The sequence below is a fragment of the Xiphias gladius genome, chromosome 20 (assembly GCF_016859285.1).
Source record: "Xiphias gladius isolate SHS-SW01 ecotype Sanya breed wild chromosome 20, ASM1685928v1, whole genome shotgun sequence".
Classification (NCBI taxonomy): domain Eukaryota; kingdom Metazoa; phylum Chordata; class Actinopteri; order Istiophoriformes; family Xiphiidae; genus Xiphias; species Xiphias gladius.
Window position 1 is genome coordinate 8,065,538 of NC_053419.1, and position 16,783 is coordinate 8,082,320.

Consider the following 16,783-nt stretch of genomic DNA (forward strand, 5'->3'; position numbering starts at 1 on the left):
CAACATGAACCAGCTCAGTCCCTCTGTTTGTGTGAGTGTGTGTGTGTGTGTGTGTGTTAACTTTGTGACGGACAGTGGCAGCTGCTAGCTGTCCCCATGTACAGTCATTCAGGTCTTGTAGCTTCGCTCTAAGAGCCAAAGGCTCCGGTGCTAGAGAGATATCCACATTCACAGTAATCAACAACAGGGTCAGTCCACTGTTTATCCGTTGAACTTCAGGACAAAACTACATTCAAGATTCAGCTCTTTAGTGCCATGTCAGCTGAGATGAGTCAAATTTGTGTCAGTGAAGTTACTACAGAAACAAAGAAATTACGAAACAAAAACAGCAGACATTCCTTTACATTACAGTATCTGCAATACAAATCCTCATTAACATACTGTATTGCCAGACATCAACAAACCTGTTTGTATCCAGTCTAGTCCAAGGTGCAACACACTGTATTACACAATACAGGATGAGAAAGGGACAAACTGAAGAGTCACATAATGAGCAGAGTGTCAGGATATCTTACCAGTAAATTCTAAACAAATAGAGTGGATCACAATATACCGTGTGTGCATCTGTGTCCTCTTTTATCATTAAATTGCAGATAAACATTAACAGTATATGCACAACACATCTGTACACATTATACATTTCTACAAGCAAATGTACCCACCTAACAAGTATTGACTGATATTTTCGCACATGCGCACACACACACACACACACACACACACACACACACACACACACACACACACTCACACACACAGTCCAGGAGGCAGCCTTTGTGTCCACCTGTTGCCTGCTAGCCTGTATGTCCTGTTTTATTTTAGGAAAGGAATGGCATTTCATTTCATTTGCTCCTTATCCATTCTGCTTTGGATGGAGTCAACTATTGTACTCCTTCAGCAGGCCCAGTTAACCTGCCACATTGTCGCTGAGGGTGAAGCAAGATCATATAGATCTTTTTTTTGTTTGTTTGTTTGTTTTTTTTAATTAGGTATAACTGTTGCCTTAACAAAATCTAAAAAATTAAGTGTTACTGTGCTAAGGGACAATAACATCACTTGTGATGGTGATGTTGCCCAATTAGTGGTGTTATGTGTTTTGTCTTTTCATGTGACAAAGATAGCAGATTATAGTTTCTCACCCTGTGTTCATCTTTAACAACCACACCAGGCTCATGTAAAGTAATGGATGATTTCCCTCATTTTTAGGCAAGGTCTTGTTTATCTCTTATCTTATACTGTACATTTATACATCTGAGACTGTCATCTTTCTTGAGCTTCATGTCAAAGATAAAGTAACACATGCTACAGCTCCAGTGTATGATTTTAGCTGTTATTCGTTGATGGGGCTGCACACCACTAGGTGATGCTGTCATGCAGGATCATTTGCACTACATGGAAGAAAAAGAATACGTTTCTTATTTATTCTTTTTTAATTTCAAATAAAGGCAGCACAACAGTGAGATATCTCAAACACATCCAGGGAACCGATGTCAGGCCAAAAGAGAAAAAAAGAAAAAACTTCACAGTATCAGACCACTACTTTGCCAAGGATCACTGACTCAGCAGTGTGCACGTTTGTACTGACGCTTTGACTCCCTCTTCTGCTGCAGAAATTAACTGCTCCTCTATAAGAATCATTACACTAAATTAAATCCTGTGTAAACTGAGTTTTGCAAACATGCTAGAGAGCATTTTATTTATTCAATATTTTATTTATTTGAAAGACTGAAGAGGGAAAAGGGATTTTAAATTTATTTTTTTTTTTTTTAACAAATTGGATACTGCCTATGTTGCAGTCCCCGATTACCATGGACCTACTGTTTGCCTGTTACTGTTTGCTCAACCTGTTTGCATTGCATGCTTCCACTCATCCTGTATGTTCTTTAATTTTGGTGTGCTGAATCGCACAAAGTTGCATATTCTTACACGTCTGACCCTGGTGATCTTAAAAACACTGGGACTGTCGCTGTTCATTCAGTTATTCATTCATTCTCTGCCTGCTTCGCCATTGTCACAAACTGTCTTGTAATAACAGACGCTGTTACTCCCACCTGCCCTGCAGTAACCCCAGCCCCTCGTTCCAGTCACCTGATCTCCCCCATGCCCACCTAATCACCTGTTCCCCATTCCTTCATTAGCTCCCTAGTATATATACTGGTCTGCTTGCTCTTGCATATTGCAAGATTGTATATTGTGCTATATCAGCTGTAGTGTTTTTTTGTTTTTTTTTGTTTTGTTTTTGTATGACCTGACTCTGCCTGCTTGTTTTTGACCCCCTGCATGATTTCGGACTTTTCCTTTTTCCTATTCCCTCGCCTTTTTGCCTGGTGTTCCTGCCTGCCCACCAATTTTTGCCCCTCAATAAGGAAAAAAGATTAAAGCAGACAATCACTGCCATGTTATAAACATCTGCAAATTTCTGTTCCCTGTAAAAAATATGAATAACTTTAATTATATAGCACTTTGAAAAAAATTGTTACAGAGTGCCTCACAAAAAACTTAAAACCAACTTTTCCAGAGTCAGGGGCTCTTACTGCAAAGGCCTGGTCTGTTATGGTTTTTAGCCTCAACTTGGGAATTACAAATACGGATCTGCCAGAGGAGCTCAGGCTGAAATTGTTTTTAGTTCTCAAGACGATCAAAATTAAACCTTTTATAAAATGTGACACTGACATTTCTGCAGAGAGGTTTAAGGTTTAAAGACAAGGACCCTAAGTGTGAAGACATTTGACTAACTGCGGAGTCTGAGCCTATGATGATAACTTCTGAGTTGTTATTAATGTCTGAGTTTAATGGAAGGACGCTCTGTGACAACCAGTTTTTAACCTCAGCAAGACAGACCTGTAGTTTGCTCAATTCCATGATATTGCTAGGGTTGAAGAAGCAGATCTGAGAATCATCTGCATAAAAATGAAAACTAATATGATGCTTTTGAAATGTTTACCATAGGGTAACATGCAGAAGGAGAATAATAAAGGACAAAGGACTGATCCATGTGGTACTCCAGGTGTGAAATGGTTGTGGAGGATTTACAGTCCCCTAGGGTCACACAAAAGGTCTTTTCAGAGGGATTGGAATACAACAAACCTAGAACAGTACCTTCTATGGTATCAAGACCATCAACATGGAGATATCTGCAATCTGTTATTTATTCCTCATGCACCAGAGACCTGGACATCTCACAGTGGCTTGCCTAGCCATGCCTGAAGGATTAACTGCAACACCGCTACCGGTGAGGCATTAGGGGACTGTTTGCTTTTCACCTGAGTCAGTAGTGTGTGATAATCAGCGCCATGACCAGCGTGTGTGTGTAGGTTACACATTGAATACAATTACTAATGGATGTCTTTATTCAGGCAGCTTTCCAGGATTACTGTTCCATTTCTTCAACTATACAATATATGAACTTGCAGTCATCAGCTGCTGGACTGGCTACACGCTGTCTATTCTCCAATGCTGCTTCTAGTGTCCTCTAAGTTACAGCAAGCATGTCTTTAGCTTTCCACCATGATGTATTGCATGTGGGCTTAATAAACAAGTAAACAAAGATTTGATCATTTGCAGTCTTGGTTCACACTGGGCAAAATTGGGTGAAAAGTTACATTTCAATGATTTTCTCTTGCCCGCTCCCTCTCTAGACATACACACACGCACATGCACACAAAAAGCAGGGGAGTCATATCTGGTGTCAGTCAGCCCCTCCCTCTCAACACTGTCTCAACTTGTCCTGCAATAATTAACCAGCTGCTGCAAGTTCACGTCTCACCGCATGCACTGTACTCTGGACCTATGAAAACACACACACACACACAGCCAAACACACATACATACATACAGACACACAAAGGTACAAGACCTCCAACATGGAGTGAAACAGTTTTATTTGTTAGAAGACTGAAAGACGTGCTGGCCAGGTAGGACTGAATGTATTTTTGATCGTTCCATTCTCTGCCTTTAGTGTGTTAAAGTGTGCTGCTGAACTGGAAGTGGAAGCAGGACCAAAGAGGGCTACAGTTACCGATTAACAAAAGGAAAATTGATGGGTTCATTTTGTTAATACTTGCCAAGATGTGCCCAATTTATTAGTTATTTTAACACTAAACACTGAAAAATGTCAGATTAGTTTTCTTTACAGTATATGAATGAATATAAATATCAAGCAACTTCTCCTTTCTTTGACAACGACATGAGAGGAGCATCAAGAATTAATGCAACCAGTGTTACACAGTAATAAAGCACAGTTTATGTCTGGGGTTGAATAACTTTTTCATTGCTTTGAGAATCTATTGCAACTCAAATTATGAAATTACGGGTCTGTAACTCACAATAAAGGTATCGTAGGAAATGGTTTTTATTCAAATGAAACACAGCTCACAAACACCCAGGAGCAAAGGAACAGAGGTTTAACAGGGGGCACTATACTGAAAATTACATAATCAGGTCAAATGTGTGCGTGTGAAGGAGAAGGAGAAAGAGTGTCATACTAGTACAAAGAAAGAAAAACAGAAAGGAGTGGAGTAAAGGAGAAAGGGGGGGGGGGTTGAGATACAGGAAGGCAGCAAAGGGAGAAACTGGGTGTGCCATCATGTACTTTGGCTTTTTTCCCGCTGGCTACGTTTTCCGGCTCAACGCTGACCATAAAAAAGCTGCTATTTTTTCTGTGTACATACATCACACCCTCTGCTCCACCTGCTATATGAATGTGGTTTTATGGCTTTGATGGATTCTCATGGAGTTCCTCTCTGAATGTTGCATTAAATTTATCTTACAGCCTTACAACGGCCTTTACTTAACATATATCTAATATACTAAGAAATTACAGTTTTATCCTCAATCTTGCCCAGCCGTCTTTTGAAATATATTGCTCTACATTTGGGACCCTTGTCTCTCCATTATTCATCCATTCAAGAAGTTTGTTTCCTCGTAAGCCTCACAGGTAATGACTTAGTAGAGGTCTTATTCATCACTGCCACCAGTTGGTTTGGTTTGATTCATTAATGTTTCCACCTCTCACAGCAGCAGCCGGCACCACCGCAAGGTTTTCTTGCACAGTCCATTATGGCTCATTGAATAGGGGGAAGTGGCCATGGATCACGACTGAAGAATTCTCAACAAGGTTTTCTGTCTCCATTAAGTGCATATTTTTTTAAAATCGGTCATAGTCATGTTTTGTTGGATCATCTGGCCTTCAGGTTTAGAGAAGATGTTTTCCTTTAACTTAAAGTTAAGACCGCTGCTGCTGCTAATAGAACAGCACCTGTGCTGGATTTATGATCTTTCACGGATTATTGACTAACCATTTATCAGGAGATCTCCTTTAGCGTTGGCTTTGCTTTGACATGCCTGTGATTTGTAAGTCATAGACAGATGTAGACACACACACTCATTGCTCCAGGGGACCTTAAAACCTACATGTTGACGCTTGAAAGGCACGCAGTGAATTCCTCATATCAGTAAGTCAAGTGAGACACAAAAGAGGAAGACATGCATCTTTGGACTTCATTCATATTGTGTACCAAAAACAGCAACAATTATCTATATATTTTTTTTGCCATGAGGAGGCTTTTTAATCTTTTATTAAACTTTATTACATAAGAGTACATCTGCAGTTCTCCAGCAATGTTATGTCTGTTCCGACACAGCCATGCAAATCTGGGAGTCAGTGTGTACAACCAGGATTTACAGATGAGCAACTCCAGAGCAGCAGTTGGCAGTTGAGCACTGTGGTCAGTATACTGCACCTGGTCAGGTGCCCACTGATCCTTGTTAAAAGCCAGAAAAAAAGAGGCAGATTAAAGTGTTTCTCAGACAGATTATAAATTTGTACAGGTATAAACATGAAGCCCTGAGGTAGTAAAGTGGAATATTAGTTCCACCTTCCTTTCCCTCAGCTAAGGAGGAAATAAAGATAATAATAATAATAATGCTGCTCCTCCTTGTACAGTTGTTGTCTGTCAAACATTTAGCCCGTTCGCTTTTTCTTGGTGCTTTCGTGTATTGCTCTTGCTAAAGTATTATTTCAATGTGCTTCATCTTAGCAGCCATAATTGTTCACTGCTGGCCATGTTCAGATACACCCACCAAGTGGGTACCTACTGGTACCCATTTGGGGCTGGAGTTTCTACTGATTGCATAACTTTTAAAGATATTTTTCTTTGCCTTTTTTATATGTAATTCTGTATTTTATATAATATTAACAATTTTTAATTTAAAAACAAAACTCATTTTACATGTTTAGCTTATGTGTAAAGACATATAACATTTGATAATTCCAAGGATGTGTTTTTTAGATATTTAGCATGAGAGATGTAAGACATCACATGTGATATCACACCTGATATTTAGTTGTAATATCACATCTGACACAGCAATTCACCTGTGATAAATTAAGAGGGGTTTTAGACATTTCGCATGTTGAAAATAATATTTGACATGTGAAAACACGTGTTTTTGAGAGAAATCAGTTCAGCCATGCTGGTTTTAAATCGATAATGTGGGATTTCCTACATTTTTCAATCAATAGGGCGTGGAAAGTCTAGTACTGCACCTTTAAATGCTGTCTTTGCTGGTGTAAAAGGCTTTGTCCCTCTGTATCAGATTGAACAAAATGGGAATGGGATGCTGGGATGACAGCTGCTGAATACCTGAGATATTTCTTACCAGCAAACAGGCTGAGATAAAGAGAAATGGAAAGACTGAAAGAGAGGGACACAGAGGACAGGCTGCTGCTTTCAGACTGCTGTGTCATTTACAGCAATTCAGAAGAACAGAATAAAAAGACAAGGAAAAATAGAAAAGAGGGAGAATTTTTTTTTTTCTTTTTTTTTTTAAAGAGAAGCCACGTGGAAATTCCAAGAATCTCCGTTCACAGGCACAGGCTTCAGTGTTTCTGACCGAAGAATAAACAGATGGCTGGGTCTACACTGTCATCACTGGTTACTGGGTGGAGTACTGTTATTAAATCTCTTGGAGGCAAGCACAAAGAAAGAGAGTGAAAGAGTAAAGGCACGGCCAGAGAGGGAGAGCGGGATAAATATAACACAACAACTTAAGAGAGAGACAGGGAGAGAGACTGGAAAGAGATATTTAAAGCCCAGACAGAAGAAAGAGGCAAAGACACAGAAAGAAACAGAATCAGGAAGAGAGCCCTGATATGTCATGTTAGAGAAGGTAAGACTAATTATATTGTTTATTTTGAGGAGGGAGTGACGCCGTGTTGGTTGTACAAGTGCAGTGTAGTTCATTCTCAGCAGCATTCCTTGCTCCATGTTGTGACATAATGCTGGTCAGGTGTCTTTGTTTAGGAGCCTGTACAATAGCAACAAACACGCTGAAATACAATTCAACAAGTCTACAGCCCTCACTCTTTGTGTGCTGGCTTCAAGCTCAAGGATACCCATGTCCACTCTCATTTTGTACCCACACGATGCAGTTACGGGTGATGTTGTTGTTGTTCTCTCTGCAGTAGTTGATGCAACCAGAGATGAATGAAGCAGCAGCTCTGCTCCCAGTGGTCAAGGCAGGAGACGGGAGGACACTGTCCAGGTGAGTCACTTCATTTCATATTCAAACTCCTCTGGCCTTTTCTTCGGACTAGTCCAGTGCATGATAAAGTCTCAATCAGTGGTGGTACAAGTACCAATTACGAGAGTTTCAAAATAAATAAAAAAAGTCTTGGATTTAAAATCATATTTGTCCGACAGTTGAAATATTATCAGCTAAATGTACTCAAAGGATTAAAGTGAAAGTATTTTGTTCTGCAGAAAAAATGGTCCCTGAGGATGATATTTTATGGCCCAGTGTTTTCCGGTCTTGTGAAATTTTGGAATCATTTTACCTCGCAGGGCCCTTAAATTAAACCACATGAGTTTGCTGCACTCACCAACAACAACTCATAGTGACACACTGAAACGTGACAAGGAGGCCCAGCTAGACACCGACTTTTATGGAAAGGGTCACATTTGTTCAATCTTTAAAAGTGTATAGTAAATTGTGTGTTGTTATGAGCTTCTTGTATGTGTTTTATGTAAATTCTAAATCTGAGAGGTGTCAGATAAATGCAGTGGAGTAAAAAGTACAATCCTTCCCTCTGAATCATAGTGGAGTAGAAGTATAAAGCAGCACGACATTGAAATTCTCACGTAAAGTACAAGAACCTCAGACTTGTACTGCACTGATCACTGTTAAGATCAGTGAGATGCAAACAGATGATTTTTCTCTTGTATTCCTCTGGAGTGGCCCTGATCCGGTTATTTAACTTGAAGAGAAACACAAAATATAACATTTTGTTATTCTAATTTAGCTATTCTAATTTAAAAAAAAAAAAAAAAAAAAATCAGCCATGAATACAAAAAAAATGACAGTTCTTTGCTGTTTTATGCTGTTATTTTTTCATTCATTGCTGTTGTGTTCATTTTAGAGCAGAGTTTCTCTCTTTGCTGAACACCTACAACTGCTTCCTAAATGACCAGACTCAGCTGCACCTCAGTTACTCTAAGGTAGGTTCCAAAATATTTAAAACATTTTCTATGTAGTTTTACATCAATTCATATTTTCTCTCAGTCAGCCTTTACTGCTTTTAAAATGTTTGTCATGACTTGGCAGCAAGTCATACATATGTGTCAGAAGTGTCAACAAGCTTCACTCCTTTTACTCCAGGAAAAGTGTGTGCATAAGTAGTATCCTTAGGACCCCAACCTATTACATAGCTGCTAATAAATCTGGGTCATAAAGTGGTACGGTAATTGAATGTATGACTATAATTATACACCATACAGGTGTCTATGCATCTGTCTGTGTAACAGGGGGCTGATGGAGAGGTGGTAGTGGAAGGCTTCCTGAATATCTCCTGGGGAGTGCGGACACCCATCAGGTTGAAAATACAGGACGACAAACAGATGCTTCCCTTTGCTCCTCTGATCTCACTTGACCCCACCAGTCCAGTCAGCCCACTCGGAAACAAGAGGTTGATTTGAGCTTTTCTGTATTATTACTACTATGTCAACAACACAGCTCAGAATGTGAAGAAGTTTGGAATTTTTGGACATTTATGATCCCAAAATTATATTTCCTTATCTCTGTTTCAACATTTACTCTCAGGAAATCCTGAATCTGCACTCACAAGGCCAGCAGCTTTTTTTCTTAACCTCACCACATAATGAAACATTATGGATATGTGACAACTTGTTGTTGTTCAGTTTTGGAAAAGAAAGATGCAGGTACTCAGAGGGACAGCAAGTCTGAACTGAGCAACACACACCTAAAACATCCGAATCTGTTTTGTTTTAATGGATTCTGTTCTAGTGGACATGCAACTCAATCACACTGTTTTGCTAATAGAATCATTTCAGCATCAGGAATGACGCACCACCACTGTACAAAATTGACTGAAAAATTCCAAATGCAGACCTCAGCTATACTTTTACTACTACACTTTCTTTTTCTTTTTTTCGTACAGTTTTAAAGTGTTTTTGGGAGTATTCTTCTTTATATTTTAGATGAGACTATTGACAATATAAGTACTTTATCATTGGTAATTTATTTAATTTTATGATGCAGGTCAGATCAGCAGTTTTTCATTGACCAACCTTGCCAAGATAATACCCAAACATTTGCCTTTTAGAGAGATACTGGTAACAAAGTAACTTGTGTACAGATACTGGGCTGCAGAAGCGGTCACAAATGAACAATGTCTTTTGTGTTTCCCAACTTTACCGGCCATTATTTTTCAAGTATGAGCCTCAGGATTAATGAGATACTTGTGAGCACAGTAGAGTGTTGATGTTGACATGCGAATAACATCTAATCTCTACTTGAGCAAGAGACTATCCTCAAGTTCCTTCATGCACTATACAAAAAAGTGAGCCTTTAAAACAGATCAACAGTTGTGTGAATCACACTTCTATCAGCATTGAGAGATTTTTACATACAAATTAATTCCTACATGTTTCTCTAACAACCTCTTTTCTCTTTCTGCAGGGGTATGACGCGATGGGGAGAATACGTTGACCTTCACCAGATAGATGAGATGTCTGAGACACCACAGACAACAGTAGACAATCCATTACCAGGTTTTTTTTTATTTTCCTCCCATATCTCTATAGTGTTTTCACAACAATGCTATCTTGCGTTCTCACTTTTGCAATACACTGAAACATGTTGTGCAGATTGTTTCAATGAGATAAAATGTTAATTACAGGGGCTTCACAGAGTGTTCAGACCTTTTCACTTTTTGCAGACTTTATTGTGTTGTAGATTTAATTTTAAATGGATGAAATTTACATTTTTGCCAATAGATCTACACTCAATAATCGATGATGAGAGAGTGAAAACTTGTTTTTTAGAAATTTTGCAATTTTATTAAAAATCCAAAACTGACCTTTTGGTGGACCACACTCCACATTGTGGGCAGGTTCATCACATTAACTTAAATTTTTCTTTAGATGTGTCTAGAACTTGATTGGAGTCCACCTCTGGTAAATTGAGGTGGACATAGTTTAGAAAGGCACACACCTGTGTATAAAAGCTCCCATAATTCACTGTCAGGACAAAAACCAAGCCATGAGGTCCAAGGAACTCTCTGAAGACCTCTGTGATAAAACTGTGGTGAGGTACAGACCAGGGCAAGTGTATAAACCCATTTCTAAAGCACTGAGTGTTCGCAGGAGCATAGTGGCCTCAATAATTGTGAAACTGGAGGCGTTTTGAACCACTCAGGACTTTTCCGGGAGTTGGCTGTCTAGGCAAAATGAGTAACCAGGCAAGAAGAACCTTGGTCGGGGAAGTGACCTAAAACCATCAGAATTTCAGAGGTCTTCTGCAGAGATAGGGGCGCCTGCTGAAAGGTAGACCATCTCAGCAGCATTCCACCAGTCAGGCCTTTGTGGTAGAGTGGCTAGACAGATGCCACTTTGAGTAAAAGACATATGACAGCCTACTTGGAGTTTGCCAAACTATAATGAGGAAAAATATTCTCTGGTCTGTTGAGACAAACATTGAACCCTATGGGCAGAACTCCAAGCACTATGTCTGTCGAACACATCACCTGGCTAATACCATCCCTACAGTGTAGCCTAGTGGTGGCATGGTTCTATGGAGGCGCTTCTCAGTGGCAGGGACAGGGAGGCTGGTTTAACTGATGGAAGGATGAATGCAGACAAATACAGAGAGGTCCTTGAAGAAAACCGTTCCAGAGTGCACGTAACCTGAGACTGCAGCTACTGTTCACCTTTCAGTACAACAATACCCTTAAGCAAACAGCCAAGACAACGCTGGACTGGATTTGGGACAAGCCCCCTACTGTCCTTCAGTAGCCCAGCCAAAGCCCAGACTTATACCTCATAGAACATCTTTGGAGAGACCTGAAAATGGCAGTTTAGATGCTTCCCATCCAATCTGAGGGAGCTTGAGAGGCTCTGCCAGGAAGAATGGGATAAACTGCCCAAATCCAGGTGTGCAAAGCTTTATTAACCCATGATTTACCCGAGACTTGAAGCTGTAATTGCTGCCAAAGGAGCTTCTACAAAGCACTGAATTAAGGGTCTGAGTATTTTTATAAACAAAAGATTTCAGGTTTTGATTGTTAATAAATTTGCAAAACATTTAAAAAACAGATTGATGGGCAACGATTGCAATTTCATCCATTTAAAATGAATCTACAACTCAATCAAGTGTGCACAAAGTGAAGGTTTCTGAATACTCTCTGAAGCCACTTTAAATCCTGATAGAAAGCAGTTTATAGATTGTCATCTAGCCTCATATCAAATGTTGAATATGAGATGTTGTATCCAAAGGCTCTGCTGTTTATGAGACCACCACACTTCGTCCGGTGAGGCAGAAGAACCCAGAGCTGGAGGCGGAGTCCAACCTGTTTCGCTGTATGAGTGACGCCTCATTGGTCAAGAGGAGGAGGGGTAGGGGAAAGTCACCGGCACAAAGAGATAAAGAAAGACAACATCGCTTTTCTATCAATGGACACTTCTATAACTATAAGGTAGGCTGATGAATAGACCCCCTTCATAATTTCTATTTTTCTATTTTCTTCCCTTCATCAACTCTCCTTCATTCTACCCTGTCAAGCTCAACCCTTCCTTTTCATATAATCCATATACCTCTATTTTCCCCCTTATTCCATATATTCTGCAACTCACCAACCACTTGTTGTTTTCTCCAGACCTCTATCTTCACTCCATCCTTTGGTACTCCAACTAAAGTTCGTATCTCCAGCAGGATGACCACAAACCAGGTCATTGAACAGCTACTAAACAAGTTCAAGGTGGGTTTTTGTACACATTCTTCAGACTGCAGTAAGAAATCACAGTGATGTATAAAAAGCACAAATATCAATAACAGTGACTGCATAAGTTTAGTCAAAAATCAACAATCAATAAAATGCCTGCACCATATGGGTCACCGCATTGTTCTATATCTAGTTTAAACTGATTTAAGTGGACTTTCTCATAACTAGATATTCACAGGACATGAGCCTGTATGTAATGTGTAATATTTATTTTAAAAAATACAGTATAGTACAATCAAAATAGACCAGAAATGTAGACATAATGCAATTCATTAAATAGAAATAAAAGCTCAGACCTTCATCAGCCAACCAGAACTGAGCATTTACCTGTATAAATATGTTCATCCTACAGATAGAGAACGACCCCCAGGAGTTTGCTCTATACTGTGTTCACCAGAGTGGAGGTGTGGTTTGTCTGTTATACCAGAGTTACACAGGAAATGAAGGAATTAGACAACGTGAGAAAGCAAAATGCTACACTGATGTTGTGTGCATGTGTTTTGTCCAGAAAAGAGGAAGCTCAGTGACAGAGACCAGCCCCTCTGGGAGCGCATATTGCAGGGGCCCTCTGATGATATCATGAAGATCTTTCTGATGGACGTAGACGAAGAGGAAGTCAGCAATGATGTGAGTGTGCTAGTCATGCCTCCCGGGGGGCTAACACAGAGTAAAAATCCAGACAGTTACTCATGCATCAAGCATATCTACACCCATTACTGGCATCCAGATGTTCTGATGCAGCTTCATTTAAATAAAAAAAAAGAAGAATCCTTCATCTAGAATATCAATGATATTTGTCAGGCATTAATGTCAGTCCCTCAGAATCACTAGGGCATTTTCTTGCTCCACTGATGCTATAGACATTCCACAATTTGAATGAATTAGTTAAAGCCCATCTCAAATTTTGTAGCCACATAAATGTGAAGTAGTCATGTAACTGAATAGACTTAAACTTGAAAAATCTTCCTATAACTGAAAAAAGCCAGTTTTACTTGTTGCTGACCTCTAGAGATGTAAACACATGCCTTTCAGTGCATCACCAAAAAAGCAAACTTGGATGTAGTGTGTAGTATTTGTTTAGACTCTGTGAATGTGTTAAAAACCTTTTAAATCACCCTGAGAGTTATATTGTTAACATATGGAATAAAGTCTTAGCAACAAAGCAACAAAGAATAAGATAGAGATTAAAATAAAAAGAGAACATATTTACATTTCTTTATATATGCAAATACGAATGTCATTCTGGCTCGGAATAATTCTCATTATTTGATAATTGGTAGATTTACAGTTTACAAATGGCTCATTGTACAATCCATTGTGAGAGCAGAGATAAATTCTACATTCTAGTGCATTGTCTACTATTTTGGTCAAGTTTCTTTTATTTGTTTCTTAATTGCCAGGACTGTGTTCCACAATCTTGACACTAGCCTGTTACAAATTAAATTAAATTTATTTTGTCTCTCTCTGTCAGGTAGCCCAGTATCTGAACTTGGAGCTTCCGATCCTGGAGCATGTTCTACTGAAACTCAGAGAGGAGGAGAACAGAGAGATACAGAGGGTCATTAACAAGTAAGCGTAAGGCGATATATGTAAAGCCTACCTGAAAGCTTAGTTAAAGGAAGCCAGTGTGTCAGAGCTGAGACCTACAGAGTCATGAAGAAATGTTGAAGTGTGTAAAACAGTGTGCAGCTCACTTTCTTGTTTTGCATGACTTCATTCTCCTAGGCATCTGTCTAACAGATGTGCACAGACCGTATTCACATTTAAGTGTTTAAAACAAAATAATTGTAATAACATCTCCAGGCCAGATGATGGAGCCAATATGTTAAATTACCGTTTGTTGATTTGCTGCTAACTCACAGTGTCTGTATATGTGTATGTTCGTGTGTTTGTGTGTGTGTGTGTGTGTGTGTGTGTGTGTGTGTGTGTGTGTGTGTCTCAGGTACCACCAGCAGCATAGACTCCTGTCCCATATGCTGAGCTGTAAGATACCGCCTCACATTGAGACCAGTGTCTGACCGCTGCTGCGCTGAATTACTGACACAAGACCTGCCATTCATCACAGCACCAATTTAAGGATGGAAGAGAAGCCATGGAGAAGTCGGTAGATTTTTTTTCTTTTGGATGTGTAACACAACGGTGAATATTTTGGAAAAGACCACATGACATGCTGATATCCTTAAAAAAAAACAAAATACATGGTACCTTTTCAAAGGTTAAGGTTACAAACAGGGTCACCAATGTAGTTTTTATTCACTATATGATTTTTTTAAACTGTAAAATAATTACAAGATAAAACTGTAATAAGCTGCTGTAAATAATTGTAAATAAGTGTTGTAGGTTTATGAATAAATTGAAAGTTGTGGGACCAGCATGACTATGTCTGTTTTGTGTTTTCTGTCTGTTGAGTGCGCCATTGAAAACTTTCAGAGGTTAGTTAGTGTCAATTAATTAATCTAATTACATAAACACATCTATGATGTGATGAATAAAATTAGAATATCAATGATGATTCAATTAAAATGTGGTTAAAACAGCAACCACCAAAATGAGTGCTTATTCCTTTAGGGCGCCAGGAATTGAAGTAAGTTTCTTAATCAATACGATAATAAATAAACGCGGGGAATTTTAAAGCATACGTTTATTATTCAACTTGTAATTTATACATTATTTTGTTACGATTTACTTTTGCTGCTTCAGCCACTGTTTTTGTCTGCTTGTCTGCCTCTTTATGTTTCTTGTGTGTTTCAGCTTTTTGCCCGCCTGCTCCCCTGTTTGGATTTGTGTGACTTCACCAACTAACTGCCTGTTGCTGACCTCTGATGCTTGCCAATACAGTGTATACTGTGAATTAATCTGTAAGACAAGGTGGGAAAAAAAGATTATCCCAACCTTGAAGCTATTAAAGGAGAAATAAAGGAGAAAACTAGTAATTAAGGGGCTAAAGTGGTGTACTTAAAGCTCACTGTCTCTCTCAGTTTTGTGTGTGTGTGTGTGTGTGTGTGTGTGTGTGTGTGTGTGTGTGTTTGTGTGTGTGTGTGTGTGTGTGTCTCAGGTACCACCAGCAGCATAGACTCCTGTCCCATATGCTGAGCTGTAAGATACCGCCTCACATTGAGACCAGTGTCTGACCGCTGCTGCGCTGAATTACTGACACAAGACCTGCCATTCATCACAGCACCAATTTAAGGATGGAAGAGAAGCCATGGAGAAGTCGGTAGATTTTTTTTCTTTTGGATGTGTAACACAACGGTGAATATTTTGGAAAAGACCACATGACATGCTGATATCCTTAAAAAAACAAACTACATGGTACCTTTTCAAAGGTTAAGGTTACAAACAGGGTCACCAATGTAGTTTTTATTCACTATATGATTTTTTTAAACTGTAAAATAATTACAAGATAAAACTGTAATAAGCTGCTGTAAATAATTGTAAATAAGTGTTGTAGGTTCATGAATAAATTGAAAGTTGTGGGACCAGCATGACTATGTCTGTTTTGTGTTTTCTGTCTGTTGAGTGCGCCATTGAAAACTTTCAGAGGTTAGTTAGTGTCAATTAATTAATCTAATTACATAAACACATCTATGATGTGATGAATAAAATTAGAATATCAATGATGATTCAATTAAAATGTGGTTAAAACAGCAACCACCAAAATGAGTGCTTATTCCTTTAGGGCGCCAGGAATTGAAGTAAGTTTCTTAATCAATACGATAATAAATAAACGCGGGGAATTTTAAAGCATACGTTTATTATTCAACTTGTAATTTATACATTATTTTGTTACGATTTACTTTTGCTGCTTCAGCCACTGTTTTTGTCTGCTTGTCTGCCTCTTTATGTTTCTTGTGTGTTTCAGCTTTTTGCCCGCCTGCTCCCCTGTTTGGATTTGTGTGACTTCACCAACTAACTGCCTGTTGCTGACCTCTGATGCTTGCCAATACAGTGTATACTGTGAATTAATCTGTAAGACAAGGTGGGAAAAAAAGATTATCCCAACCTTGAAGCTATTAAAGGAGAAATAAAGGAGAAAACTAGTAATTAAGGGGCTAAAGTGGTGTACTTAAAGCTCACTGTCTCTCTCAGTTTTGTGTGTGTGTGTGTGTGTGTGTGTGTGTGTGTGTGTGTGTGTGTGTGTGTGTGTGTGTGTGTGTGTGTGTGTGTGTGTGTGTGTAAAATAGGAAACTGCTTACAAGCAGAAAACACTGTCATCCTAATAGTTAAATAATAGTCTAGTGTAGAGTGAGCTGCTCAGCCTGGGCTGTTTAGTGGCCAAGATTTTATACTAGCTTGCCAGCCCACCACACAGCCTCATATTACCCAGCGCTGAGTCTAATTTTCCTCTGACATGATGATGAATGACTAAATGAGAGTAAATGGTAACTGCTTGTTTTACTGAAGCATTGAGTTTCCATGTGATGCTGGCAAAGGAGCCATTATGGTACACTGTGCGCTTTAGAAATGGAAAGAGTGTGTACCTCA

At 39.1% G+C, this 16,783-nt stretch overlaps 1 protein-coding gene across 5 annotated transcripts; it reads left to right on the forward strand.

Annotated features, from left to right (window-relative positions):
- The first annotated feature begins 3,175 nt into the window (after positions 1 to 3,175).
- Positions 3,176 to 14,624, forward strand: rassf6 (Ras association domain family member 6). Of its 5 annotated transcripts, XM_040157171.1 has the most exons (12): positions 3,805 to 3,914; positions 5,017 to 5,116; positions 7,466 to 7,545; positions 8,420 to 8,498; positions 8,805 to 8,965; positions 9,979 to 10,070; positions 11,793 to 11,992; positions 12,173 to 12,274; positions 12,651 to 12,702; positions 12,807 to 12,925; positions 13,770 to 13,867; positions 14,241 to 14,624. In XM_040157171.1, exons 3-12 carry the CDS (start codon positions 7,472 to 7,474, stop codon positions 14,314 to 14,316), a joined length of 1,053 nt encoding a protein of 350 aa, XP_040013105.1. In that variant the 5' UTR covers positions 3,805 to 3,914; positions 5,017 to 5,116; positions 7,466 to 7,471; the 3' UTR covers positions 14,317 to 14,624. The 5 variants fall into 5 exon arrangements, with proteins under 5 accessions (XP_040013108.1, XP_040013105.1, XP_040013104.1 ...); XM_040157174.1 differs by lacking the exons at positions 3,805 to 3,914; positions 5,017 to 5,116 and adding an exon at positions 3,176 to 3,232; XM_040157170.1 differs by lacking the exon at positions 5,017 to 5,116.
- Positions 14,625 to 16,783: the final 2,159 nt, after the last annotated feature.